Source organism: Ruditapes philippinarum, unplaced genomic scaffold (genome assembly GCF_026571515.1).
Source record: "Ruditapes philippinarum isolate M1 unplaced genomic scaffold, ASM2657151v2 ctg6634_1_1_1_1, whole genome shotgun sequence".
NCBI lineage: Eukaryota > Metazoa > Mollusca > Bivalvia > Venerida > Veneridae > Ruditapes > Ruditapes philippinarum.
Window position 1 is genome coordinate 4,386 of NW_026860352.1, and position 27,716 is coordinate 32,101.

A 27,716-nucleotide genomic window follows, 5' to 3' on the forward strand; every position below is an offset into this window, starting at 1 on the left:
ATAATAGAACAAAAAATAAGTGCAATACAAACATATACATAAGAAATTCTTATGCCTTTGTGAAATTTTATATACAAACTATCATGTTTCTTGAATTAAAAGAGAATTAAAATAATTTCAGATAAGGTCAAAAAACACACAAAAGATACAATACTAAATTTGCATATTTTAATATATTAATAGACATAAACAAGTCAAAGAACAACTAAAAATCTTCCAAAACTTATTAAAATATTATCAATGTTAAGATATTTACAAATTATTTAAATGTTAGTATTTAAATGATAAATGTCTTTCCATCAAATGTGTCTAGGTTTCTTGTATTTCTTTATTGTCCGAATTCAGAAGTTCAAGTTCTGTGTATTTATACATATGATCTTTTCTTTTATATTTTATGTATAAAGATGTTTGTGTTTTGTAATTTTGTTGACAAAGAGCATTCTTCTTAAAATAAATATAATTTTGTTGTTGAATTACATATCGAGCGTCTTCTATTTTCTATCTATCAGCTTCTATTAGTAATATGTGTGACGACGTGTTCTAGACAAAATAATTTATTAACACAAAAATGGTCAGGATATGGTAGTGGTAGTTGTCTAAAGGAGGAAATACTCCTTTAAAACAAAACTCGATAATAAAGTATTGTGTTCAGCCACTGTGTGATTTTGTAATTTAATCTTTGCGTAACTAATGCGAAAAATAACTTATCGGAACCTACACTTTCATCAAGACATAGATTGTTTTTTGTCAACAAAATAAGTAAACACTGCAAGAAAGAGCATCAATGTGCAAGGCTCTAAACAGAAAGAGCACCAATTACGCTTTTCCCTGTTGTTAGATATCATCTTAACAGAAGTGTAAATAATGTAAACATACTTCTTAGGTCTTTAACATAATATCTTAAAACAAATATATTCATTTTTTATAGAAATTCATAGTATTATAAGTAACGTTATTTTCTGTTGACTTTAAAATAAAAAACCTTCTTTTTTACAAAAGTGCAATTACACCCTACCAAACGATTTACCATGTACTTTGCTTCAATGATTTAAGATCGGAGACCAAAGTTTGTCAAAAAATTATATTTCATGATTCTAAATATTATATATGTATGTGTTTTTGTGCATGATCTTTAATTGTATTCTGGGCAATACTTAAAGAACCGCCGCGTGTAAACACGACACTTAATATCAATAATGACTTTAACAGCTGAACAGTCTGAACATGTATAATAATAAATTCAGACATGCATTATTATATGTGGTATTATTTTGTGATCTTTCTTTATCACAATTAAACCAACATTTTCGTTTTTTTATTTTTTTTAGAATTCAAACAAAGCTTTAACTATATATTCACTCAGACCAACATATCTTACCTCAGGACATAGTTAGGATTCTTTGACATTAGAACAGGGCAATTTATATAACTTTTGAAGAGGATTTAACTATGAAAACGATATGGAATAGGGCATACTTGTATATAATAAATTCAATAGCACGAAGGATATTGCCATCATAACATATGATTTTTCAAATACAAGGGACATTGAAAAAATTCAAAATGTTGATAAATTCATAATAGACATGTAAATTGTCAAATTTATCTAAAATAATAGCGTTACAATGTTCAGAGTTACCTTTACCAGAAATATTTTTTGAAGGGTGCGGTGTCTTTCATTGGCAAAAGCCACTAAAAGCAAATTAAAGATCAGTTTTCTCAAGTAATATCTATGCTCTTAAAGCATAAAGCCTTATTTTCAAAAACAACTTCTAAGTCGTTTGACTCGCGGAACGGTATTCCGAGGGTCAAAGGTACGGGTCAACCTGGTCAACCTCCGCATTTTGTTCATCCTGTGACATTTGGTGTCCAGAGGGAAACAGTGTCTAATTTAATAACCATTGCTCTGTAATCTTAAGAAGATTCGAGAACGGATTCAATATAGCGGGAGTATGCTACAGTTCAGAACTGTTTAGTGTCTAGTCTTCGAAGCTGTCGGAGGATGGCTCAGTCGGTAAAACCGCGGAACAGTATTTCGAGGGTCCCGGGATTGAGTCCCGGTCAAGTTGCACATTTTTCTCACCCTGTGACACTAGTTTATTAAATGTATCTGAATCTGAATCTAAATCTGAATCTGAATCTGAACTTGAATCTGAATCTGAATCTGAACTTGAATCTGAATCTGAATCTGAGCCCTTAAGATATAACAATCTATCTGTTTCACCAAGGTTAATGTTTTCTACGTTTGTATCATTTGTTGTAACCAGAACAACATACTCGGTCATGTGATTTCTTTTTGGCAATTGATAACTTCTTTGAGCTGTTGAAAGCTGTCTGTTTTTCATATCTAATATATCATGTTCATAAGGTATCCATTTGTCGAGTTCTTCTAGAATGATCAAACATTTGTCTGCCTCTCGGAACAGAACTTGTTCAAAAAAGATAACGTCACCGCCTCCTGCTAAGAAATGGCTTTTGATCATATCGTGTATATGTGTTCCATTTACATATCTCAGTGGCAGCCTGAACACATATTGGAAATCCGGCCAATATGCATGTCGACTACATTTTTCTGCAAGGAACACGCACAACGTTTGGCAGCTTAGTTTTGAACCTGAAACAACTATATTTTTGCTCAATGAACCTCTTTGATAAAAAATGTCTTTTTCGGAGCGAATCCTTTCACCATCATGGGAATAAAGATACAAACAATCCAAAAAATTTAAACATGCGTCCATGTATCTGTGGTATCCAAAATGCATTCTTCTTCGGAAATCTGAAAAAAAGTTCATATTTCGATTTAATTAATGCTGTTGTTCTAGTTTCAAACTTTTACATACTCAAATTCTAATTTATCCTGAGGTTGTTCCAATATAAAAACAAGCAAAAACGTCTTAAATATAAAGTTCATATTACACCTTTTCGAAACATTGCAGTGAAGTTTTTTTTAATGGATTGTCACCATACATGGAATGACAAGTCCGTAAAGTAGAACAACTTGGCATTGACTCATGAATGATGTTGACCTGCAAGGTCAAGTTTTAAAATTTTGCTTGATTTTTGCTGTAATTGGTGATAATTTTTTTTATCTTCATATCTGGACACAAACACATTTTGACAAGACCTTCAAAGTCAAGCTCTTGTATTTTGCTTAAATATTTTTATACCTGGATATTATTCCAGAACGTCCTCATTTTGGAACACGAGTATCTAAAGCAACATCAAACTTAATCTGAGAACGACACTGACCTTAAAGTCAAATGGTTAAAATTTCCCTGTCTTATTTGCACAAGACATTTAAGATTTTTAACTACGCCTTTACCTTCTTTTGACTATGTCATAAAATCAGTGAATCACTGCTGTCAAAATCGACATGCTGAATAGTTCAATTATGACCTTGATCTGATTGTCTAAGGTCAACTCATTCAATGTTCATAAAATTGGCCATTCCTTTGTTTATCATATATAGATTATATTTATTCTTTTATGAAAGAACACATATGACAAAACCTGCATGTTGAATTATTTTAATATGACCCTTAAATAATGAGATTAAATTATTGAAATTCATATTACGGATTTGATTCATACATTGCCAATAAAACACTTACGAATAATTCAATTATGTCAAAATCTGTAAGTAATATTAAATGTAGAGCCTAAAGGTCAAATATGAACATTTCATTAAATAGTTTGTACCAAACTTATTTTTTGTCTTTAGACCACTCCTCTGATCTGTTTATCTATTGAATCACGAAGTGTTTGTTAAACACAAATTCCCAGATTCTTGTCAGAAGCAGTTTTTCAAAAACGGTTTACCCTTTTACTCAGCTATGGACATTAATATTACAAAAAAAGTAAATGCAGTAGTATAATTTGACAGTCTTGACTTTTCGTAATTGTGAAGAATATTTGTCGGCATGTCATTGCTTTGTGATGAAAATAAAAAAAATTCTGCCAATAAGAATGTATCAAATATATATAAATGAAAGACATTGACCTCAGTGACCCCAAACTCCACCCAAACTCAATGGCCATCTTAGGTATGTTCTACTCCATATGAGACATGAAAACAAAATACAAAGGCTTTATTTGGAAATGTGAAAAAAATTATATTGTTAGCACAGTTGACCTTGAGCTTGTGACTCCAAACACTGGACCATAATAGGTATATTACTTCCAAATATGAAAAATATCAGTTTATAAATAAATACTGTATAAGAAAATGTACATTTATCTATTTTGGCACCCCTAACATTGACCCACCTAGCTCCATCCAAAAGAAGAAAACCATGCAACTTATCTTTTTCTCTAAATATGAAAGACATCTGTCTATAAATAAAGGTTATTATGGCAAAAGTGTAAAAAATCTATCTTAAGCACTGGTGTTCTTGACCCAACTGACCCATAAATTAATCCAAAGGAAGAATACCATGTAGGTTATCATCCTATCAATAAGAAAAACATTAGTCAAACAAGTTATTTTATAATTCTTAAATGCAAGACATATTTACAGTCTAGGCCCGTGTGTGAATCTTCAAACTCTTTTTGTGATAACGAGTACATTAATACCATTAGTGTTAACTTGACCTTGGGGGTCGGGACATGGGTCTTGAACGCAACACGTCGTTTTTATGTCATATATATATATACCTTGTTATAACAAAGTTACAGTCCGGACACGAATGTGTGTACAGTTAAACTCTAATTAAAAGAATATGAGCTTTCAATTTGTAAGTGAGACATTGGCCTTGAAGGTAGAATATGGGTCTTAGACAAGAAACATAATAATGAAGTTGTACACGTTTGTGACAAGTTATTTTCAAATTCTTCATTGCATGACAAAGTTACCATCCGGACACTAATTTTGTTTGTGGTGGCACAGACATACGGTTGCGATTTTAATCATACAAGTCAAATGTATGCGCATTATATTAGAAAACGTCGGGCATCGATGGCTTTAGTTTAAATATTTAATGATTCACAAGAACAATGTTGTGTTAAAATAATCATCTGTACATTACCTTGTTTCTTGGCCTGATATTCCATATCGCGTGAAACGGCCCCTGACAGAAATATTTTCTTGATGTTTAGAAAACTCTGTGAATAAATCAACAAATCGTAAAACACAGTTGCATATTTGGATAAATGATGAATTATGCATAAACATTGTCCTTAAAATTATTATTTACATAAATTCATTCCTCCTTTATTTATGTTTATTTATGTGAGTTTTAGCGGATCTTCAAACAATATATTTTTCGAAGTGGCGGCATGGCCGAGTAGTTAATGAATCGGACTAGTAATCTAATGATAGCTAGCCGCATGGGTTCAAACCCCGTCAGGGGCAAGTCGTTGTTTCCTTGAGCAAGAAACTTTACACTCACTGCTAAGTACTGGTAGGTTCCAGGAACAAATTCGAAAGTGTGTCTATCAGCTTATAGCTTCCTACACAATCGAACTAAAATAAATTTTGTATAGACCAATATACTTTTCTGTCCGAAAAGTATAGTTGTATCATAGTTTGGAGACCTTTCTGTTGAAAAATCGTGTACATATACATGTACCGTGCGTTAACTGGAGTGCGGGTATTAGTTACCCGCACTCCAGAGCATGCCCATTGATTGGCTCATTTTTGCTGGGGTATACATATTGTGACGACAGAGAAAGGGAAAGCGACAGAAATGTCATATTCAGATGTTCGTTCATTGGTTCATTTTTGCCGGGGTTTCATATTGTGACAACAGGGAACGTGCTTTTATGTTTGACTATGATACAAAAGAGAAAGAACACCAAAACACTCGGCAATCTGATTAATACTCGGGGGCTACGCCCCCTCGTACAAATCAGATAGCCTCGTGTTTCGGTGCTCTTTCTATTACTTAACACATTAGCAGGCATATATCTGACTGCAATACGTAATAGAAAGACACTTTTAAGAAAAATAAAACGAATTATATAGTTCGGGTCAAATGGTACAACGTAGAAGTAACTGTAGCTGAAAGTTAATATAAAATATAGGTATCTTTAAAGAAAGATACTCGGCCGAAATAGATAAAAACAGAATCCCTAAAGAAAGCCCAACTAGGCAAAATTGACAATGTTGCAAGCTCGGTTTGATTGAGCCTGTTCATGGACGGTACTGGAAAGTGCAAGTTACCCCTAGCACCGACTTAAGCAGTATTCAACATTTATACACAAAAATGGTGATTTGAACTTAGAAAATCATTTAGAACATCCTTACATAACTTGCATATGTTAGTTCTTTGTTGTCCAAACAAAGTCTTATAGCAAAACTTATTAAACAATGTCATAATAATTTCTTGTAGGGTAACCAATCTTGAAAAATGAAACACTTTAAGATGTTTGTGTTTCTAAACGAAACTGTGACGTATTGGGAAGGCAATTATTTTTTATAAATACATGATTAATATGCAAACATCATGAAAAATTATAAACATTATATCAATTGAACACATCAGTAATTATATAATATTTAGGCACTTTTTGAACATAATTAACTGAGGTTATCTGATATTATTCTCGTTATTTTGTACAAAATTTAAAACTCAGATCTTGAGTAAAATAATCCCAGTAAGTGAAATAAAATGTTTCCTAATGAAAAGTGTAAAACAGAACCTAATAATCTAAGTAATTTAAAAAGAAAGTTAAAGAACTATCATGTAAATTTATTTTTAATACTATCCTTTTAAAATGGCAAATGGGATTACAATGTTTCATTTTGTAATTTAAAATGACCAATTATTTTTTTATTTGTATTCAGTTCTATCCTGTAATTTTAAAAGAAAGTCAAATTAATTTTAGACCGGCATTCGGCCGAAAAAAAACACTGTCAGACGGTTTCTAAATAGGTATTCTCAGTGGACGAAAAAGAGGACAAAGACTAAACAAACTGCTAAAAGTTTTCAAATCACAATACATAAACTGTTTTTGTTAAAGTATGACTAATATTTTTGAGGGTGGAATGATATGAAATTGTACCACTAAGAGCCCCTAGTTTTTATGAACTGCATCAATTTCGTACAAGAAAGTCACATACGAAAGCCTTATAGTATCAAGTGAAATAAAAACAAGAGCACCGCTAGGCGGAGCATTATATGCCCGAAAGTGTTTTTTTTTAGTAAAGATGAAGCATTTGTAAGACATGGGAATTCGCTGTTCATCCGCCGTAGAGTGATTAATACTTAAGTTATTAATAATGACCTTAACCTTTGACCTTGTGACCCCAAAATCAATAGGGGTCTTCTACCATATATGGACAATCATCCTAAGAAGTTTGAATATTGTGGGCCAATTGGAACTTTAATTATGCTCTAGAAACTGTTTTCAGTATTAAGGTAAAAGTGACTTTGACCTTTGACCTTGTGACCCCAAAATCAATAGGGGTCTTCTACCCAATATGGACAATCATCCTATGAAGTTTGAATATTGTGGGCAAGATTGAACTTAAGTTATGCTCAAGAACCTGTTTTTGGTTTTAAGGTACTTGTGACCTTGACCTTTCACCTAGTGACCCCAAAATCAATAGGGGTCTTTTGCCCAATATGGACAATCATCCTATGAAGTTTGAATATTGCGGGCCAAATGGAACTTAAGTTATGCTCAAGAAACTTTTTGGTTTTAAGGATGTAGTGACCTTGACCCTTGACCTTTAGACCCCAAAATCAATAGGGGTCTTCTACCCAATATGGACAATCATCCTATGAAGTTTGAACACTGTGGGCCAGATGAAACTTAAGTTATGCTCCGGAAACTGTTTTCAGTATCAAGGTAATAGTGACCTTGACCTTTGACCCTGTGACCCCAAAATCAATAGGGGTTTTCTACCCAATATGGACAATCATCATATGAAGTTTGAACATTGTGGGTCAATTGGAACTTAAGTTATGCTCAAGAAACTATTTTCAGTATCAAGGTCATAGTGACCTTGACCTTTGACCTTGTGACCCCAAAATCACTAGGGGTCTTCTACTCAATATGGACAATCATCCTATGAAGTTTGAACATTTTGGGTCGAATGGAACTTAAGTTATGCTCCGGAAACTGTTTTCAGTTTTAAGTTCATAGTGACCTTGACCTTTGACCTTTTGACCCCATAATCAATAGGGGTCTTCTACCTACTATGTACAATTATCCTATGAAGTTTGAACATTGTGGGTCAATTGGAACTTAAGTTATGCTCCGGAAACTGTTTTCAGTATCAAGGTAATATTGACCCTGACCTTTGACCTTGTGACCCCAAAATCAATAGGGGTCTTCTACCCAATATGGACAATCATTCTATGAAGTTTGAACATTGTGGGTCGAATGGAACTTAAGTTATACTCCGGAAACTGTTTTCAGTTAAAGGTCATAGTGACCTTGACCTTTGACCTTTTGACCCCAAAATCAATAGGGGTCTTCTACCCAATATGGACAATCATCCTATGAAGTTTGAAACATTGTGGGCCAAATGGAACTTAAGTTATGCTCCGGAAACCAAATTGCTAACGGACGGACGGACGTACGGACGGACGGACGTACGGACGGACGGACAGACAGACAGACGGACGCCAGGGGGTATAACATAATATGCCCTTTCGGGCATATAAAAAATGGAAAGGCTAACTTAAGCGAAAAAGGCGTTAAAACTTGAAACAAAAGGCGTTATTTAAACATATGGATCCGTCAATATCATCCCTTAATTGTAAAAAAGCTACTATGATATGAAAACTTGTCGCCGGAAGTCAATGATATTATTTGTATGACACGTTCCAAAACACATAAAGACTTCTAATCGTTTTAAACTAGAAATTAATAAAACGAAGTATGGGAGAACAATCTATTCTGTTACAGTTTTGAGAGAGACAGGTGGGCACAAAGTTTTTTTGTTGTTTTTTTTCGTAACATTTTTTTTATTGATTTTTTTCATCATGGTGTTTAAAGATCAAAGCTATTTTCTTTTCATTGTATTCATTTCATGATATTAAGAACGCTTTTTGTCTTGCGTTACTTTGCCTTTTGACCTTCTTAGTAACAAAAAAACACACACACACACAGTTTTTTCTTAAACGGCAGTTCTAGTTAGCGTTATTGAAATAGTTACATGTAAACAAAAACAATAATTTTGTCCAATCCTTCCAACCCCGCAGCTTCTAACGGAAAGCTCGTCTTAAGATGCATATTGGTAAAAGTACAAAAATGTATGGATTGCCTGTTTTCAAAGACGCATTTCTTTTATCATAGGTCAAAACTTATTTGGTATATATCAAATTAAATGACAAATGAATTATTTGATATAAAACCGTTAAAAGATCTGCATTTAAAATATGAATGCAATACAGACATTATCTGTTTTAGGTTGGAAAATCTTCTTAAGTTTAAATGGTAAAAACAATATCTAGTGAAATATTTTCATAACGTTACAAGCAATAAATATATGATGTTTCTATAAATATCTGACCGGTTCCTGAAAGAGTTGCTATATCGAATATCTTTGCAGTAAATGTACATGGATATTGTTCGTAAACAAAATTTAAGTTCCCGAAACAAAATATTATTTGCTATATTATGTGAAAATTAAACCGGTTGGCTATTACCTTTTGCATGCGCAATACTTGGGAGTTGTTTTTTTTTTCAAACGACAAACAATATAAATTTGTAAACTTCAGAGAGTACTTACATAGCTTTATATATTATTTAAGCTCGTTTATTAAAATTGTTTGTGGATATCTTTTAGGAAAAGTTTGTGCCTGTATGACAATAATTTTAAAAAAAAAACGTTTTAAGATAAAAAGGCATCCAGTGTTGCTAAGTGTTAGTGGTGGTTGATTGATCTGTATAATCTTTATTATGGGCACATTTCTGTAAGTATTTAAATTATTGATAAAACAATAAAATTATCATTTTGGATATTCTTAAAGTATAATGCTAGGAAACACATATGTTTATAGAGTTCTAAGTATTTATGAACATTTATATGCTGAAAAATAATAGTTTCTTCTGGAAAAATTTACTATCTGCTATATGAATGTACGTAATATCGTATCATGTACCTTTCATTTACCAACAAAATCCATGTATCATTATTGTATGGTTTGTTGTCACATATCATTATTGTATGGTTTGTTGTCACATATCATAATTGTATGGTTTGCTGTCACATATCATTATTGTATGGTTTGTTGTCACATATCATTATTGTGTGGTTTGTTGTCACATATCATTATTGTATAGTTTGTTGTCAAATATCATTATTGTATGGTTTGTTGTCACATATCATTATTGTGTGGTTTGTTGTCACATATCATTATTGTATGGTTTGTTGTCACATATCATTATTGTGTGGTTTGTTGTCACATATCATTATTGTATGGTTTGTTGTCACATATCATTATTGTATGGTTTGTTGTCACATATCATTATTGTGTGGTTTGTTGTCACATATCATTATTGTATGGTTTGTTGTCACATATCATTATTGTATGGTTTGTTGTCACATATCATTATTGTGTGGTTTGTTTTCACATATCATTATTATATGGTTTGTTGTCACATATCATTATTGTATGGTTTGTTGTCACATATCATTATTGTATGGTTTGTTGTCACATATCATTATTGTATGGTTTGTTGCCACATATCATTATTGTGTGGTTTGTTGTCACATATCATTATTGTATGGTTTGTTGTCACATATCATTATTGTATGGTTTGTTGTCACATATCATTATTGTGTGGTTTGTTGTCACATATCATTATTGTATGGTTTGTTGTCACATATCATTATTGTATGGTTTGTTGTCACATATCATTATTGTGTGGTTTGTTGTCACATATCATTATTGTATGGTTTGTTGTCACATATCATTATTGTGTGGTTTGTTGTCACATATCATTATTGTATGGTTTGTTGTCACATGTGATACTTAAATTTATAAACATAATATTTGGTAGACATTAAGACCTTCAGTTACGAAGCAATTCATTTAAACAATTATAAGTCTAAATTAAATGACAAAAATATTGATATAAAACAATTTATGAAAATCTAAAATGAAAGATTCTATATAACTTACCTTTCGGACTGAATCAAGATTTTGGCGCTGAAATGAAGTTGCCGCCGCCGTTTCGCTTGCTTGAATTAAATATTCAATTTTATCCTGAAGGATAAGCAAGTTACTTTCTGTTATAACGGTTTTTTGTTCTGTCATTATTCTACAAGATGTTTCTGCTTCAAGAAGTACTCGCTCAAATTCATCTTTTGACAATAAGATCGGATCTTCTGTTTCAAAATCTATATCGTTGTCATGTGTGCCTGTCTTTTTCATTGTATCTTCATATTGTTGCTCTCTAACATCAACCTCTTTAGACTTGCGAGGAAACCACTCCATTTCACCTTCATCCCCTGCGAAGGATATATCTTCCATTTTTATAGATTCCTTTAATTTGTCTGATTCGTTTTGGAAACCTCGATGAGTGTAAATATGTTGAGTGTACATCTGTTTTACAGTATATCTCCTTTCAAACTGAAAAAAATCAGATTGTGTAGACTGGGATGAAACTTCATTAGCGTCGGGAACATTAATGGTTATACATGTAGTATATTCCAGATTGTTGTAATTGTAATTGCTGTACTTATTGTTTACCTCGCTATTACCCGCACAGACGTATTTTCAAATTAACACTCGAATAAAAATACACGGCTAATAAAGAAATAGAACGACGAAACCATTGCGCTGAAAAGCAGTGTGACGTTACTAAATTTAGCTATGTGTGAGAACGCTTTCCCTTTAACACTATATTTAAAATAGATTTTTACCAAATCACCGCTTCGCCACATGTGCTGACTTTAAACAAGCGATTATACATTTTACACGCAATATAAAAAATGAATTTTAAATACAATTGTAAGAGGAAAACAAGTTGAAAATCGAATTTAGTGTTAAAAAGAAAGGGACAAGTAACTAAGTGCTTTTGGTACATGTAGAAGAGACTCGCAATACCCTGATAGGCAAGAAACGGTATATCTGTCTTTTTCATTGTCTCTCCATATTGTTCATCTCTAATATAACTCACCTCAGACTTATGAGGGGACCACTCAAGTTTGCCTTTATTGTGCATCTGTTTTTCTTCATATCTTTTTTCCAACTGAAAACAAAACAGAACAAATCAGATAGTTTAGACTATTCTAGCTAAAACACTTATATATATTTGTCCAACGCTTTGCTTTGACCAAAATTACTTTGTAACGGAACATAATATAATGTACTAACTTGCTGAAGATTCTGTACAGCTTTGTGTGTGCTTGGAGTTTGGTTAATGATACTCTCCAAAATTGTAATCATATAGTGTTTTACTTCACGGAACTCCTTTACTGTGGAGACTGTGTTTCTAAGGCAGGACCTTGTCTGAAAAAGTTAAATCTTGATGAAATAAAGTAGATGTGAGGAAAGCTGTATGGTCGTAAATATTTAAAAATCTCAGGCCAACTATTCAGTTTGAGGTGGGAGAGCGGTTGAGGCTTAATACTTTAAACTAAAATACATTGGTAGATCTACTTTATAGATCTTCCCTAATATAAACTGAAATTCGTTTCTCAATTTATGATATGTTTACTACTTATTATAACACTATTAAAATTTAGATATAATCATTAAAGTCTAATAATAAATGTATTGTGATGCGTTTAAATGTTTACGTGTTGATTATGTGTACTTGCCAAACAGTCAATTTTAGATTCCCGTTTTATTATCAATAATAAAGATGTTGTTTGAAGGAGTTTGTTCCAGAAAATTTTGATACAAAAAGACAAGATTGTTTGTTGCTTTACTTTTTTCATTTACATTAAGAAAAAAAAACGTATGTGTTTATACTTTTGAGACCACGTCAGACGGGGGATCAATTTGGCAGGATATTTCCTTTTGAAATTCAAGATTGTTTATCATGATATCCAAAAAGTCAACGCACTCCAAATCTTCGATACGTCCACAGTTTCTGATTGTAGATGAGTTTGTCGATAAAAAGAATTTAGTAATCTTCCAATGAGTCTGATGCCAATTTATGTCATTTGAAGAAGTCGCAAACCAAAAGACTGATGACGTGCGATGCTGTTTAATAATTTCATCATACATGACGTCACAGAAATTCAAAGGGCAACGTATCCTGTTACCAGGCAAAACACAAATGCAGGACATTTGACCTAGTGGGCATCGACCAAATACGCTTGAATGCACAGGTAATAGTGTGTTTAGATGGCACTTATTACAATCCTTTGTATCTCCTTTAATCAAAACCTTGAAACGAAGTTTCATAAAGTTTTCTTTGGAAAATTTTATGATGCAGTCTTTTAAACCTTCTTTTAAATAGTAAGTGGCTTTGTTAACTAAATCTTTATCTAAATACTGGCTAAAAAAGAGTTTTGTTTCATAAGGCTTTCTTTTTTGTAACTCGTCCACCTTTCCTCCAGCAAATGTGTCGCATCCTGGTAAAATAAAGCAAAATAACAATAAAGATAACAGACATTAACTTAAATTTCTATTTCAACATATTGTCGACCGGTTTCTATAAATCTTCAAAGCATAGTTGCTACTTCATTTATAAACATATAAATTTCCATTCAAATTAGTAAAATACTTACACTTTCAAATTATTTGATAGAACATTATTTATTTATTTATTTATTTATTTATTTATTTATTTATTTATTTATCGTTCCTTACTTACGTCGTTGGTTATTTGTATTATTATAATTTACATGTCTGTCTTATACCTGTTTCGAATTCATATAGTCTGCTATATTTAGTTTCTTTTCCTTTTGCTCTTGTTTCCGGAAGTATCTTTAATATGAAATATAACTTTTTGAGATAGACAAAAAACTTGAATATAATTTTACAAAACATTCAAAGTTTATACGGAACAAAAAACAATTTGTATCATTAATAATCTAAGCTTACACATCGACGTCCCGTTACAGATGTCATATTTGTTTAGTTTCTAGTTTTATAACATAAACATCCTTATAGACCTTTTTACGACGCGGTCTGTTGCTATGAAAAGTTGACCGGAATTAGACTTTTCTCGCGGTTGCGCAATCTGCGTAGGGCAAGAAATGCTTCGCCCTACATAGAAATATAGTAGAAGTTCATAGACAATTCCGAGTTAGTTCAAGGTAAACGGAAGAAAATTATATAAAATAGCTTTCAACAAATTTAGAAAAGATGACTTTATAGCTTTGTGGCGAAGAATGCCATAAAAAGGCATAGAAAAGATACTTGTTTAAGAATTTACGATCACGGATCTGGCACTGAGATCATTTTTTAAAGAAGATGTGGAAATATATCTAGTCAACTTATTTGCTGTTGAAATAGTTCATTCAAAAACAAAAGAAATTATATTACATGAAATGGAGATTAATTATCATTCAGAAAAAATATCAGAACAGGTGATAATGCATTTTTAGTTTTCAATATACCTGATTATATCCTTTATCCGATTTGCCTGTGATGCAAACAGAAAAATTTAAGTCACATAAATAGATTTTAAATAATTAATTATTTTTTTAACAAAATTTTGAGAAGTTAAGATGGGTTGTTTGGAAAAGATATAACACACATTTTATCCGCTTCTTCGTAATACATGTTATTTTTAATAATGCACGTCAAACAATTTTTCTCTTCTCAAAATCCATAAATATTGATCGGTATATTTAAAAGTTACATAAATTACCATTTTAATAAGCGTAACTGGTTAACTATATCATGATATTTAAACGTCCCAGTTGAATGAACAAACGTTCGCGTGCCAATCTGTTTGACACTTGCCGCCTGACCAATCCAGTTATTCAAAGGAAGTTTACAATACAAAATGTGTAATATTATGTAATACAGTGGTAATAAAATTTTATCTAAAACATCCTGCTATTTCAATTCAAATTACTGATGGAAAAGTCGTCTAATGATACCTTAAACAAAGACATGTGTGTGCCCGTTTTGACCATTGCATTATTACTCCCGCACATGTTCGTAGATCTGTTTAAAAAAATTCACGTTTTCAGTACTTACCGCCTTAAGTCATCCCAAAATCAATATTTTTTGGGTGACATAACATGAAATCGCATCTATTAAACCCTTAAAGTATGATAAACTGTAGACATCGTTATTGCTTTTTGCCCTACGCATGCGCGAAATGCAACATTCGTTGCTATGGAAAATCGTATTGTAAAAAGGTCTATACTTGAATGAATATTAAAATACTTTATGATTATGCTGATGACAATGATTTTTTTTCTTATAAGATTCTATAGCACTTTTTTAACTAGAGCATTTTTTTATTATAGTCCCGGGAAAACAAGTTGGCATACACTTTTGTTACAACTTAGTGCATACTCCTACCTTTTTTAAACTATCCTTGTCCTTGTTCATGCTTGTTGACTGATTGATATCGTGGCGTCTTGTCGGCGTTTTGTCATAGTCAGCTTAAAATATATATTTCCATATATTATAGAATGCATGTCTTTGTTTATCAGTACACGCTACGCTTGCATATATAAATACACGTATAACAGATTGAATGCCTGTGGCAGTAAAATGTACAACTTTTAAAGATCGCTAGCCATATGGGTACAATTTCCATCAGGGGCAAGTCGTTGTTTGCTTTACACTCATTGCTCAGTACGTTCTTTTTGGTTCCAGGAACGAATCCGAAATGTGTCTAACAGCTTGTAGCTACACAGACAATCGGACAGAACTGAATTTATATAAACTTTGCGTGTTTTAGAACATTTAAATGAAAACAAAATGGGAGAGCCCGGTCTTTAAATTTATTTGGTGTCTTGTTCCTTGTTATCACTTCAAGGGCAGATAACTATTCTTTCTCTTACTAGTTGATATTTTCCCATTTCATTTAAGCAATAATACAAACTTTGAATTCCAGTGTGTGCGTGTGCATGTTTTGTTTTATTCTTAAAACGAAAATTGACAAGCGATTACACATTTGTTTACATTTTAAAAAATAAAATTATATACAATGTGAAGAGGAAAACAAGTTAAAAATCGAACTCAGTGTCAAAATAAAAGCGACAACAAAACACTGTGCTTATGGTACATCTAGAAGTGACTCTAGATACCCAGACAGGCCGGAAATTGAACTCTTTTTTCATACAATTTTCGCAAAAAAGGACGCCGGAGAGAGGCACACGCTGGCCAAAAAACAACAATAACAACAACAGCAACAACAAAAAAGAAACATTATCAGATAATAGTTTATTATTGTTTAATAAAGAAATAACAACACCCTTATTTTTCGATGAATTTAGGGGCCTAGCATATTTTATGTTAATTTATTATTTGAACCGCAGTCAAAATACTACTATCACATTTTGATTCTTTTATATGAAACATCATTTCACATTCATCACAACCTGAATCTGGTAACAATTAACTTATTCCTTTCTATTTGACAAATAACAGCACTCTTACAACAAATAACAACAAATCTTACGTAAAACCTCACTTGTCCAGAATGTTACGAAAATAGGAGATATTTGGTATTGTTTTCGGGCCATAAACCTTCAGGTATTGTTTTCGGGCCATATCGTCTGACCAACCCGTCCGAAAACTTGCATATTGCCAAAAAAGCAATGATTTATTTTTTTCGTGATTTTTTAAATTCGAATCATACCAAATATAAAAAATACGTAATGTTGTTTTCTAAAACTATAACATAGGCTTTTAAGACGTTTTAAACATATGCTTGATGTATGTTTAATGTAGCAACAAGAAATAAACGTGCGTTTTAAGCATATGTATATACCGTAAAACTTGGGTTAGTCGAAGTTGAAGGGACTTGCGTAATAACTTCGACACGTCGCGACCTTGTCTCATAAATCGGTCTAAATTTAATCAGAGATATGGGGTCCTGGACAATCTAAACCGAACTAATTCTCAAATACAATTAAGGCACTTAGAATAATGGCTGGGGCAAATGGAGCATATTCTCATGCACTGAAATGCTGACAAAGGCTCTAGAATAGAATGCTGAACTTTTCTTTTAAAATAATCTAGTACATGATATTTTGTTTCTTTCTGTTGATTTGTCATATCTTTTAATAATCAATATGTATCTTTTCCGTCTCGTGAACGTTATGAGCATAACTTTCATAGTATATATGCCAAATATATATGTCAATATATATAAAAACTTTGAAAATAAAGAAAGTGTCAGTAGATTTTCACGTGTCCTCTCTTTGTTTCAAGTTTGAAGGATACTTGAAGGGTTTTTTAAGCTTATGTTGTATCAGTAAAAAATATAATGACACTTACCAATCACGTCAATAAAGGATGGAAATGCGTTTGTAATTGTTTTAATGTTGCTTTCTTTTCTTTCATTTTCCGCTTCACATTCCTTCATTTTTTCGTCAAACGATTTTTGTGCTGCAGGCGACTCATTCTTTTCGTCATTTGCAGGCCTTGGTACAAGATCAAAGTGCGTTTCATTCGGATGCACAAGTGTCAATTTGTTGTCAGTAATGAAGTCAGTCTGTTCCTCCTGATTTCCGTTGTCGTTTTTATAACCTACATATAAAATATGTCATTAAAAGAGTAAATGGCTATACAGTTTAAACTACATTCATTTTAAATATAATGTTATATTATTTATAGGGTGTATTATTTTTTATTTCAATTTGATTTTAACAGTGCAAATAATGACAAAAAGTGATTGCTCAATATTCATAGTGCTGAAATTGGTAAAACAATGGTATATCGCAATTATAAAAATAGCTAGTGCAGTGAAAGCAATCTAAATACGTGTTATAAATCGTCCACACAACGTTATGCACACTTGTATAAGTCATCACATCTACAAGATGCCAAAAAAAGCATGTCTTTTAAAAAAATTTCACTGATGTCTGAGGGTCAAGTATGCAAAACAACGAGGTTAACTTTTCTCCTCAGACGGAATTTCTATCATTTTAATAAGGAAACTTTTTCGGACGAAATCCCCCTGTTATCGGTTTGACTTCCTGTAAAATTAACTGGGAAAGATTAATATAAAAAGAATTGTCATTTGTCATTTTAAAATTACAAACTGAAATGGGTGAATATCATTGGTCATTCTAAAATAAAATGTAAAGGACAGTTCTAACCATTCTAAAAAAAGTAAAGGATATATTTTGCCATTCTAAATGACAATTTTAAGGATAGCTGTATGATAAAATGTATGGTATGTATAGTTTTGTCACTATAAAAATAAAACGTAAAGGATAGTTCTAAAATAAAATGTTCAGGAATGAGGATAGTTCTTTAACTTTAAGGTTAATTTGTAAATAATTATGAAATTTATAAAGTCAAACGGACGACACCTTAAAAAGAAGTTATTCTTCTTTGAAAAATCATCATTATGGTATAATTTAATTTCAATGTTAGCAAAATGGGTATTTATGTTCTTAATAGCTACAAGAAATAATGATCATGTCATTGTTATGCAAGCATTGCTAACATTTCTCTTTGTATTGAAAACTTAAAAATAACATATTTTTGCGTGTTAAAAAGTAAACACTTCGGCCGAGTATCTTTATAAAAGATACTTCTTGTTCTGTTATGATTTGGGATTAAGATAACTTTCGCCCATTTCAGCAGAAACTAAACCAGCTTATAAGTAAATAAATCACGTGTGATTATCATAAGTTAGCAGTGAGACATACCTAATTTGCTTCCTGTCCTTTTCTCACCAACTATCACATCCTTAACACGAGTCTAAAGTAAATTTGAATATCGTATAATTTTTTTTTTAAAAATCAGACACCATCTCTTTCAAATGTGTTTTTTCAAACTTGAAATGTTTTGTCATTGATTCAAGTATGTAATATTACCACTAGCATGTTATTACACTGTATTATAAATGGTATAAATGATCATTATATACAAATATTGTATACTTTAAGATCAAATAAGAACAGTTGAAGTAGGTAGTAAGAAGCATCATCAATGTATTCCATTAAAAAAGTGAATTGTAAACAACGGCAGGTTAAAAGTATTTATGTCCAAATCTAGAGCAATATACATGCATTATACTTGAATCTTTTATGAAAACTCTCTCAAACTGAAACAATTTGATGCGCTTACTTTAATGTAGCTATCGTTGCAATACAGTAATTTTAAAAACTGCTCAAAACAAGTGAATATGTGAAAACCGTTTTAATTTATAATAAAGTTACCCGTCCAAGATTTATGGTATGCAATGTGTCTGTTATTGCTTCAATATTCCAAGCTGACGCTTCATTTTCCGTTGCACATTCCTTCATTTTTTCATCATACGATTGTTGCGCTGCATATACCTCGTTCTTTATGTCATCTCCATATCCTCGTATAACTTCTTTGTCCATTTCACCATGTGGAGCAAGTGTCAATTTGTTGCCAAAAATGAAATGTTCCTCTGAATTTTCGTTGTCGTTTTCATTAGCTTAGTAAATGTGAAATAGTTCATTACGATTGATAATAAGTATTTGCAGTACCACGTCATTGATTTTTATATTTGATTTATTTTAATTAGTTGACAATAATATCAATTGTTAGGTTTATATCGAATTTATTTTAGTTCGATTGTGTAGAAAGCTATAACCTTATATATAGACACACTTTCGAATCCGTTCCTGGAACCAACCAGTACTAAAGAATGAGTCTACAGTTCTTGCTCACGGAAACAACGACTTGTCCCTGATGGGGTTTGAACCCATTCGGCTTGTGATCATTAGATTTCTAGTCCGACTCGCTAACTACTCGGCCATGCCGCCACTCAACTTGTTGTATTATATTGAAATTAAATCAATGGCATACAGTGATTGTTAGATACTTATAGTGCTGACATTGAATGGATAATTACGAAAACAGATTATCAACGGACTATCTTAAAATGGTAACATACTGAATTTATGTTTTATACCGTATGGTATGTTTCCTTAAATTTCCTTCGGTTAAAAGTACATCAAAAGTTAAACACGCAGACAAATTCAGATAAACATAAGGGTTTAAAACATACTGACATTGCATTTGATTTGCACTTAATCATTTAAGAAATGAAACTTTTTTGTTTTATGCTTGAATTTAGATATATGTTACCATCTTCTGTCTCATGTTCGTTTCTTCCAAGAGAGCTCGATCCTTCTGAATCTTTTAAAACATATTGCAAAACATAAACAAAACATTTTACAAGTGTTATAAAATATTCATAATCAAGTGACCTGCTGGTGAATCAGTGTAGTGAGATAATCATTTTTTTCAATTCCGAACTGTAAAAGTGACATTATGCCCATAAATATGTAGATGTTAAGTGCACATATAAAAGACAAACTAACTTTACGTTTTGTCACAATTGCGTTAAATTGAAACTTTTACAATGTAACATTAATTAATTATCTACTTGATCCATGGACATTTCGAATACTATAACTCGGAATGTAATGGTTGCATCAAATTGTTAAAAAGAGTGGGGCAGTCTGTTTATAATACAGAAAGTTTTTATTTTTCATTCTCAACATTATTGTCTATCAATTATTTGTCAATCAACATAATTTTCGACAATCTCTTGAAATATGTTACTATATCAACCCAATTTCCAGCTAAAATACTGCCACTTCAATTTCAGAAATAATGAAAAATATAGTAATAATAAAGCATAAAGAAACTATACACTGCTGTAATCAATAAATAAACAGGTGTTTTTTCTGTGGGAATACGAAAATAAAATCGTTAGCAGAGTAATAAAAAACAATTAGTTAAAATTGCAATGCCAAAGTTAATGAATATGTTAATCTAAAATAATTGAAAATTCTATAAAGCGTCAAACATTTATGTATAAATCAATAAACTAAAAAAATATTTGGACCCAAAGCACACGGAAAACTAATAATTTGTACTACAAGTATATATTTGTTACATGGTTGCTGTTGAGATACACGGTAGAATTTAACCATTTTCTAAATTTCTTTAACCTTAAGACTTAGCTTCGGTCTGTACTTTTTATAATATTATTACAACCCCTTATATATGTTCAAGTCCCTTTCTATATAAGAAATTATAAAATTAAGATGTACAAATTATACCTTATACCTCTATATCAGTACTTTGAATATCATTTAAGTCAAGTTTAAGTGTACGCGTTTTGTGTACGTAAGTCAAGACGTTTCAATACTGCTTTGTTTACATTTTGCCACTTTAATAACAAATTATTGCACATTTATCACTACTTTCTGCTTGTAGAAAGCATATAACATTCTATATTACAATTATTTAAACATTATGAAAGTTATATTAGCCGTCTAAAGAAGAAATTTTTATTTGTTTCTGAGGCATAGTGTGCCTTTAATATAACATGAATTAAAATGTGTTATCTGTAGATTAACTGTATCATTAAAAGTGTTAAAATCATTTTAAAAAGGGGTTTTCTTCAAGCTTACAAACATATTGACATTGCATTTGTTTGGCTTTCTATTCTTTGAATAAGGAAACCTTTTATGTTATAAATTAGGATTAGGAGCAGAAACTAAACCAGCTTACAGTTAATAAATCACGTGCGATTATTACGCGACACGGTTTGAGACTAATAAGTTTGCAGTATTACATACCTAATTTGTTTTCTGTCCTTTTCTCACCAACTGCCACATCCTTAATACAAGGCTAAAGTAAATTTGAATAGCGTATTAAATTATTTTAAAAGCAGACACCATCTCTTTTAAATTTAAGAATGTAACATTACCACTAGCAAGCTGTTATAATGTTATAAATGATTTGTGTACACAAATATTGTATATAGTAAAAGAAAAAATGTGTGACAGTCAAAGTAGGTAATAGAAAGCATCCACAATACTTTCCATTAAAAAAGTTATATTGTAGAAATATTCAATGGCAGGTTAAACTTATATATGTTAAAATCCAGAGATACATATATGTATTATACTTAAATCTTTAATTTAAAACCTTTCAAATTGAAAAATTTTGATGTGCTTATTTTTATGTAGCTTTCGTTTAAAAACTGCTCAAATAAGTGAATATGTGAAAACCATTCTTTTTCATAATAAAGTTACCTGTCCAAGATTAATGGTCTGTAATGTGTCTGTAATTGGTTCAATATTCCAAGCTGACTCTTTATTTTCTGTTGCATATTCCTTCATTTTTTCATCATACGAGTGTTGCGCTGCAGAAACCTCGTTCTTTTTATCATCTCCATGTCCTCGTATAACTTCTTTGTCCTTTTCATCAGGATAAGCAAGTGTCAAGTTGTCGTCAATAATAAAATAGACCTGTTCTTCTTGATTCCCGTTGTCGTTTTCATTAGCTTAGTAAATGTGAAATATTTCATTAGAATAAGTACTTGCTGAACAACGCCATTGGTTTTTAAATGCGATATATTTTAATTTGTGGTCTATTATTGATATCAACTTGTTTAATTATATTAAAATTAATTCAATGGCATACAGTTATTGTAAGATATTTATAGTGCCGACATTGAGTTGATAATTATGAAAGCCGATTATCAACGGATTATCTTAAAATGGAAACAATCTGAATTTGCGTTTGAAACCTATGATATGTTTCTTTAAAGTTACTCCGGTTTAAAAGCACATGAAAAGTTAAATACACACACGCACGCACGCACTCACAAAAACATAAATTCAGCTATAAATAAAGGTTTAAAACACATTGCTTTTGCATTTTATTGGATCTTAATCATTTAAAATATGAAACTATTTTTATTATATGCTTGAATTTAGACATATTTTACCTATTTCGCTAGAAATCATTTCTTCTGTCTCATGTTCGTTTCTTCCAAGAGAACTTGATCCTTCTGAATCTTTTATAACATATTGCAAAAAAATATACAAATAAATATTATACTAGTGTTATAAAATATTCCAAAACCGATTCGATAAACACATGATCAGACATTTTAAGATAACAACACATCGTTCATTACATTAGTCATGTTTATCACTGTTCACAAATATACATGTCGAAGGCAAAGTACCATAAAACAGTTTTGATGTTAGGCCATTTCAACAAGTACATGTAACAGATGCATTAAACTTTTAAGTTATATTAAAAGTTATTTTATTTATGGTCTCAACACAGTTTTATAAAACAAATTCAAGTAAACATATGTGTTTAATTCATTATTTTAAGTATAGAAACTGAGTATTTTAACGTACTCATTACCAATTAATCAAACTTTTCACAAGCTATCATATGGAAGCTAGCAAGTCAGCTACAATGCAGACACAAAAGACACATTGCTTTGATATTGTCATTTATTTACATTGAACAGTTTAAATTGGGAAACTTTTCAAACTCAGGTACACATTAGGCGAAAAGGTGGTCGGTGACCTCAATTATTTTTTCAGTTTGAACTATTCCCCTTTACAATGAAAAGTTTCAATAATTCTTCTACGTGCCTAGTCTTGTCTTCATCCTCTATATATAAATATGCAACTTATTTTTTTAAATTAAATCGCATAAAAGAAAATTAGTTTTAAATTCACAATACCTGTATCTTCAAACACATTTCGAAATTCCATCATTTCAGGAATCAGTTTTATTGATACAGTTTCATTGAACTCCGCTGACATCTGTTCTGCAATTCTATTCAGACTATTTGTCGTTTTTTCCCGTTTTAATGCGGATAGAACTGATTTTACTCCGTCCACAGATGAACACTTGAGTGGAATTCTTATGTATTCACTTGATCCTTCATTAGTGGTAGCTGTATAAAATATATAAACTAACTTCAAGTAAAACAAAATCATTTACCTTAAGTTTTCATTGACACGTGATATATTTGAGTTTGTTTTTTAATATGTTCATTTTTAATATGTTCAAGCGTTAATGCCATTTCATTGTAATAGTAGAGACGTGATACAAATGTCATTTCACTCAAGATAGGATTTAAAATTCTGCTGTTATATTGAAGTATATAAGGAATTAAAGGTTTTAAATTCGGAATAGATATTTTCTGCGATGGGAATCCAGAAAGTAGCTTCGATGTGATTTTTGACTTAACAGGGTTTTTAAGATTTTTGAAGTTAAAGCAGCACGCCTCCAGATTCATGCTAATTTTCATGAAAATTTTGAAAATGTATTTAAATGTATAATATTGTGAAATAACCAAAAGGAAGACATTTCCACATTATAAATGGAACTTACAAGCCATGTAAATTACCAAAAAGTGGGTAAATTGTGCATAAATAGCCCTTACTGCGTTAGTAACGCAGTAGAAATATGGTTGTTAATACTAAAATATCAGTCATTATCCGCACATAACATGCAAAATATTACTTGAATCCTGAACCATTTTACATTTCCTAAAATCTAAGTAATTATTTCTCAAGTTTGATTTAATTGAAATATTTTGACTCATCTGGAGGCATGCAGCTTTAAGTGTTCTATTTGATGAAGGTGTACATCAATAAATTGCGTGCAAAATTTTAAATCATTCACTCACTCACATGATTCTTTTTCAGAATAAAGTTAATGTTAAAAAATGATCCAAAATTGAACAGCATTGGAATGCTTTTCACTCAAAGCGAGATAAGAAGAACACAAAACGCGATTTTCAATTATTATTCATGTTTGTCTATTTTTATTTATCGTTCGCAAATATTACTTTATTAAGTGCTCAAATTGGTGTATGTTATAATTTCAAGCATCGTCACGGAATCAAAGTCCGTGGCATCATGGACTTCAGTGGAGTTCCTTTAACAGATTAAAAACGATTTAAATAAATATGGCTTGTATATTCTTTCTTACATTTATTTATCATCCTTGAAAGTCTTGACACACTTTCAAGTGTGTACTTTCCCTGTATCAGAAAAGCATATCCGTAAATGTAGTATAGCTCATTAGCTATGTTTCGGAATGTGCTTCGAAATTGATCGCCTTGCGTGGTATTTAAAATATGCAGTAAGCCACCAGGAGTAGAACATTTGAATGACAAAATGATGCACTTTCGTTTAACTTCAACCGGTTTCACATCTGGATGTGCGGCAATGCTAGCTACTAGTTTGTCTGTTTCTCCCCTTATAATATCTGACGGTTGATCTAAATTTTGTATGGAAGCTTGCAGGTTGAGTTCGAGTAAGTCCTCTGCTTTTTTCTTTATTTCTTCATTTTCACATGTTGTTAGCAGTTTAAACTCCAAAACTAAAAGGAAGCAGAAGAAAAACTGAACTGCGATTTTATACATGTATGTACATGTGTGTTGAAAAACACTATTACTGAAAAATCGTATTATGTATAAAAATTACAGACATTGTTAAATTCTTATTGAATGTCTTATTTCACTTTATCTTTTATATACTCACCATGTTCTTCTTTAAACTTGATATGGTTTTGGCTCAACTGGTTTAGTATATCTTTCAATTCCGTAATTGTTTCTATGAAAAAAAAAAGATAGTAATTATATACTTTTGTGTATTGTTCACAAAACGTTGTACATTTATCACTCATGAATAAAATGAATGTTTTAGAAACATTGCAGATAAAAGTGTTTGCTGTTATTCTTGAAATACTTATTAAAATATCTATGGTTGCCTAGCAATATATGCATTCTTAGAAATAAATAAATGTACCGTTGTAGACATCGTTTAAAGTTCTCACTTCAACACCAGATTCGCTTAACCGTTTTAAATACTCCTCAACGTCACATCCTTCTTCGCCTTTTTTCTTATAACGCTCAATAAGATGTTCAACTTGTTGTTTGTCGTCCTCGGCAATGTTGATTGAAAGATGGTTTAGGCAATTGATAAGATCAGTCCAACTGGTCAGAAAGGCATCTGTATCTAGAGACTGCAAGGCAAGTGAAGCATAATTTACCCTTGCACTTCTTATGCGCCCGATATACATGATCTCGTTTTGACTTAGTTCATCATCAAACGTGAGCAGCAAAACTGATGCCAGAAGAAAAACATCCCAGTTGTTATAATCTGAACAAGACTTTCGTGGGTATAGGCAACTGGAAAATTTCTCTTCAATATTTCTGATCAGCGTTTCCTTCTTTTTTTCAAGAAATTCCGATAGGTCTTTGTCACCCAACTTCTTCTCCAGTATTCCACATAACACGATACGCCCTCCATCGAACAAAAGTTTTATGTAACGTACAAATCTCTCGGGTGTTATTTGGAAATATACCTGAAACTCTACAATAACATGTTAATCAATCTTAATCATTTCCTTGAGAAAGAAAGAAAGAGAGAGAGAGAGAGAGAGAGAGAGGGAGAGAGGGAGAGAGAGGGAGAGAGAGATTAGCCAATAATATTGAAGAAAATTAAAGACACTTAAAGTTATAAGTACATGAATAAAGAAATGGTACTTGTCAATATTATATTTTTCAACACCAAGAAAATAGTAATATGTTGAACACAACAATACAATTGTAAATACTAACCATTTGATGTTCTACTCAATTCTTCAACCTGAAATAGAAGGTACTTAAGCACATAACTACATTTATCGGATTGAAGATATTGTGCATGGTTTAGTCAGTTTAACCTGTGTAACGGTTGCTAGCAGGCCTATCTGAAATTATAGTAACAAGTATGAAAATATGACTATAAGTTGAAATGTGTAAATTTATCTCCCAATATTAGACTTACATACAAATATGTAGAAATTAAATAGTGCTAATATTGGAATAAAATAAATTTGACTGTAACGTATTAATATGTTTAATACTGGAATATTTGAGATAGACATATGTAACTGCTGAAATTAAACGTAATTTGAAAGCAATGACCTTTTCTTGAAGGTGATCAAATTCTTCTTTGTATTTAAGCAACTCATCCAGTAACCTCTTAACTTCAGCATTCTCTGTATCTACATTTAGTCGTCTGTATTCATTTATTCTTCGTTCACAGTTTTCTCTAGACGTCGAGTCAACAAGTTCAACCACTCTCAACAAAATAGCTTTGATTTTTACCCACGTCTTTTCATACTCTGCCTCCGACAATTTAGCATCCGCTCGATGACCAATAATCTTGTTTCTGACATCTCTCAATCGAAGAAGATCAGCACAAAGACTTTCGTCTTTCGGTTGTGGTTTAGTTTTCCAACCGCGCTGTGGTTTTGGTATATTATCTTTACACAAATTTAGTATAAGTCTTATCAAAAGAGAAATATCTAATCTCTCTAGATTTAAAACTTGACCAGAAACCAGATCATAGTCATACCTGTTTATGACATTTTTTTTAAATAGTTCCTTCAATATATTTTGCTGCTCTAGAGATGAGAGAAAGCCTGTGATGTCTTCACTTTTTATCAAGTATTTGAACACTTTAAATAATACTTCTCTTGTCAGGTCTGTGTACATAAGACTAGTTCTAATGTAATATGTTCTCTCTTCAGACATTTCACACATGATGAATTAGAATTTATCAATTTGCATTGAAAGCGATATACATTCTCCATCACCAAAAGTTCTGAAAAAATAAGACATATTTATCTTATTGCTGAAATATAAGTCTAATAAAGAAATAAAGGATATATTAGACTGTGTATCTTATGATTAAAAGGTCGATCTTATGTCAGTCAAAACGTTTTTCCGTTTGTAATTTCAAAGGCCTGAAGTCACTGATGTTGTTTGGTACCATCAAGTATCATAAAACAAATGTTTCGACATTTGTCCTCAATGGCTGATAAAAATTGTAAGCACCATTGACAGAAATATCCAAA

At 31.5% G+C, this 27,716-nt stretch overlaps 1 protein-coding gene across 2 annotated transcripts; it reads right to left on the reverse strand.

Moving 5' to 3' along the window:
* Positions 1-357: 357 nt before the first annotated feature.
* Positions 358-27,466, reverse strand: LOC132759753 (uncharacterized). Of its 2 annotated transcripts, XM_060751581.1 has the most exons (21): positions 26,782-27,466; positions 26,434-26,461; positions 25,619-26,185; positions 25,352-25,423; positions 24,798-25,190; positions 23,539-23,754; positions 22,780-22,848; positions 22,082-22,332; positions 21,623-21,674; positions 20,118-20,168; positions 19,217-19,461; positions 18,704-18,755; positions 17,322-17,573; positions 15,393-15,475; positions 13,772-13,838; positions 12,876-13,483; positions 12,276-12,410; positions 12,079-12,150; positions 11,079-11,528; positions 5,025-5,100; positions 358-2,776 (listed from the first exon to the last, which is right to left on the reverse strand). In XM_060751581.1, exons 1-21 carry the CDS (start codon positions 27,400-27,402, stop codon positions 1,980-1,982), a joined length of 5,157 nt encoding a protein of 1,718 aa, XP_060607564.1. In that variant the 5' UTR covers positions 27,403-27,466; the 3' UTR covers positions 358-1,979. The 2 variants fall into 2 exon arrangements, with proteins under 2 accessions (XP_060607564.1, XP_060607565.1); XM_060751582.1 differs by lacking the exon at positions 20,118-20,168.
* Positions 27,467-27,716: the final 250 nt, after the last annotated feature.

Excerpts from the sequence above, each read along its gene's own strand:
- LOC132759753 (XM_060751581.1), bottom strand. The coding sequence starts at position 27,402 with ATGTGTGAAATGTCTGAAGAGAGAACATATTACATTAGAACTAGTCTT. Across the intron at positions 26,186-26,433 it reads ATTGAGTAGAACATCAAATG|AGTTTCAGGTATATTTCCAA; the intron begins GTTAGTATTTAC and ends ATGTTATTGTAG. Across the intron at positions 2,777-5,024 it reads ATATCAGGCCAAGAAACAAG|ATTTCCGAAGAAGAATGCAT; the intron begins GTAATGTACAGA and ends ACTTTTTTTCAG.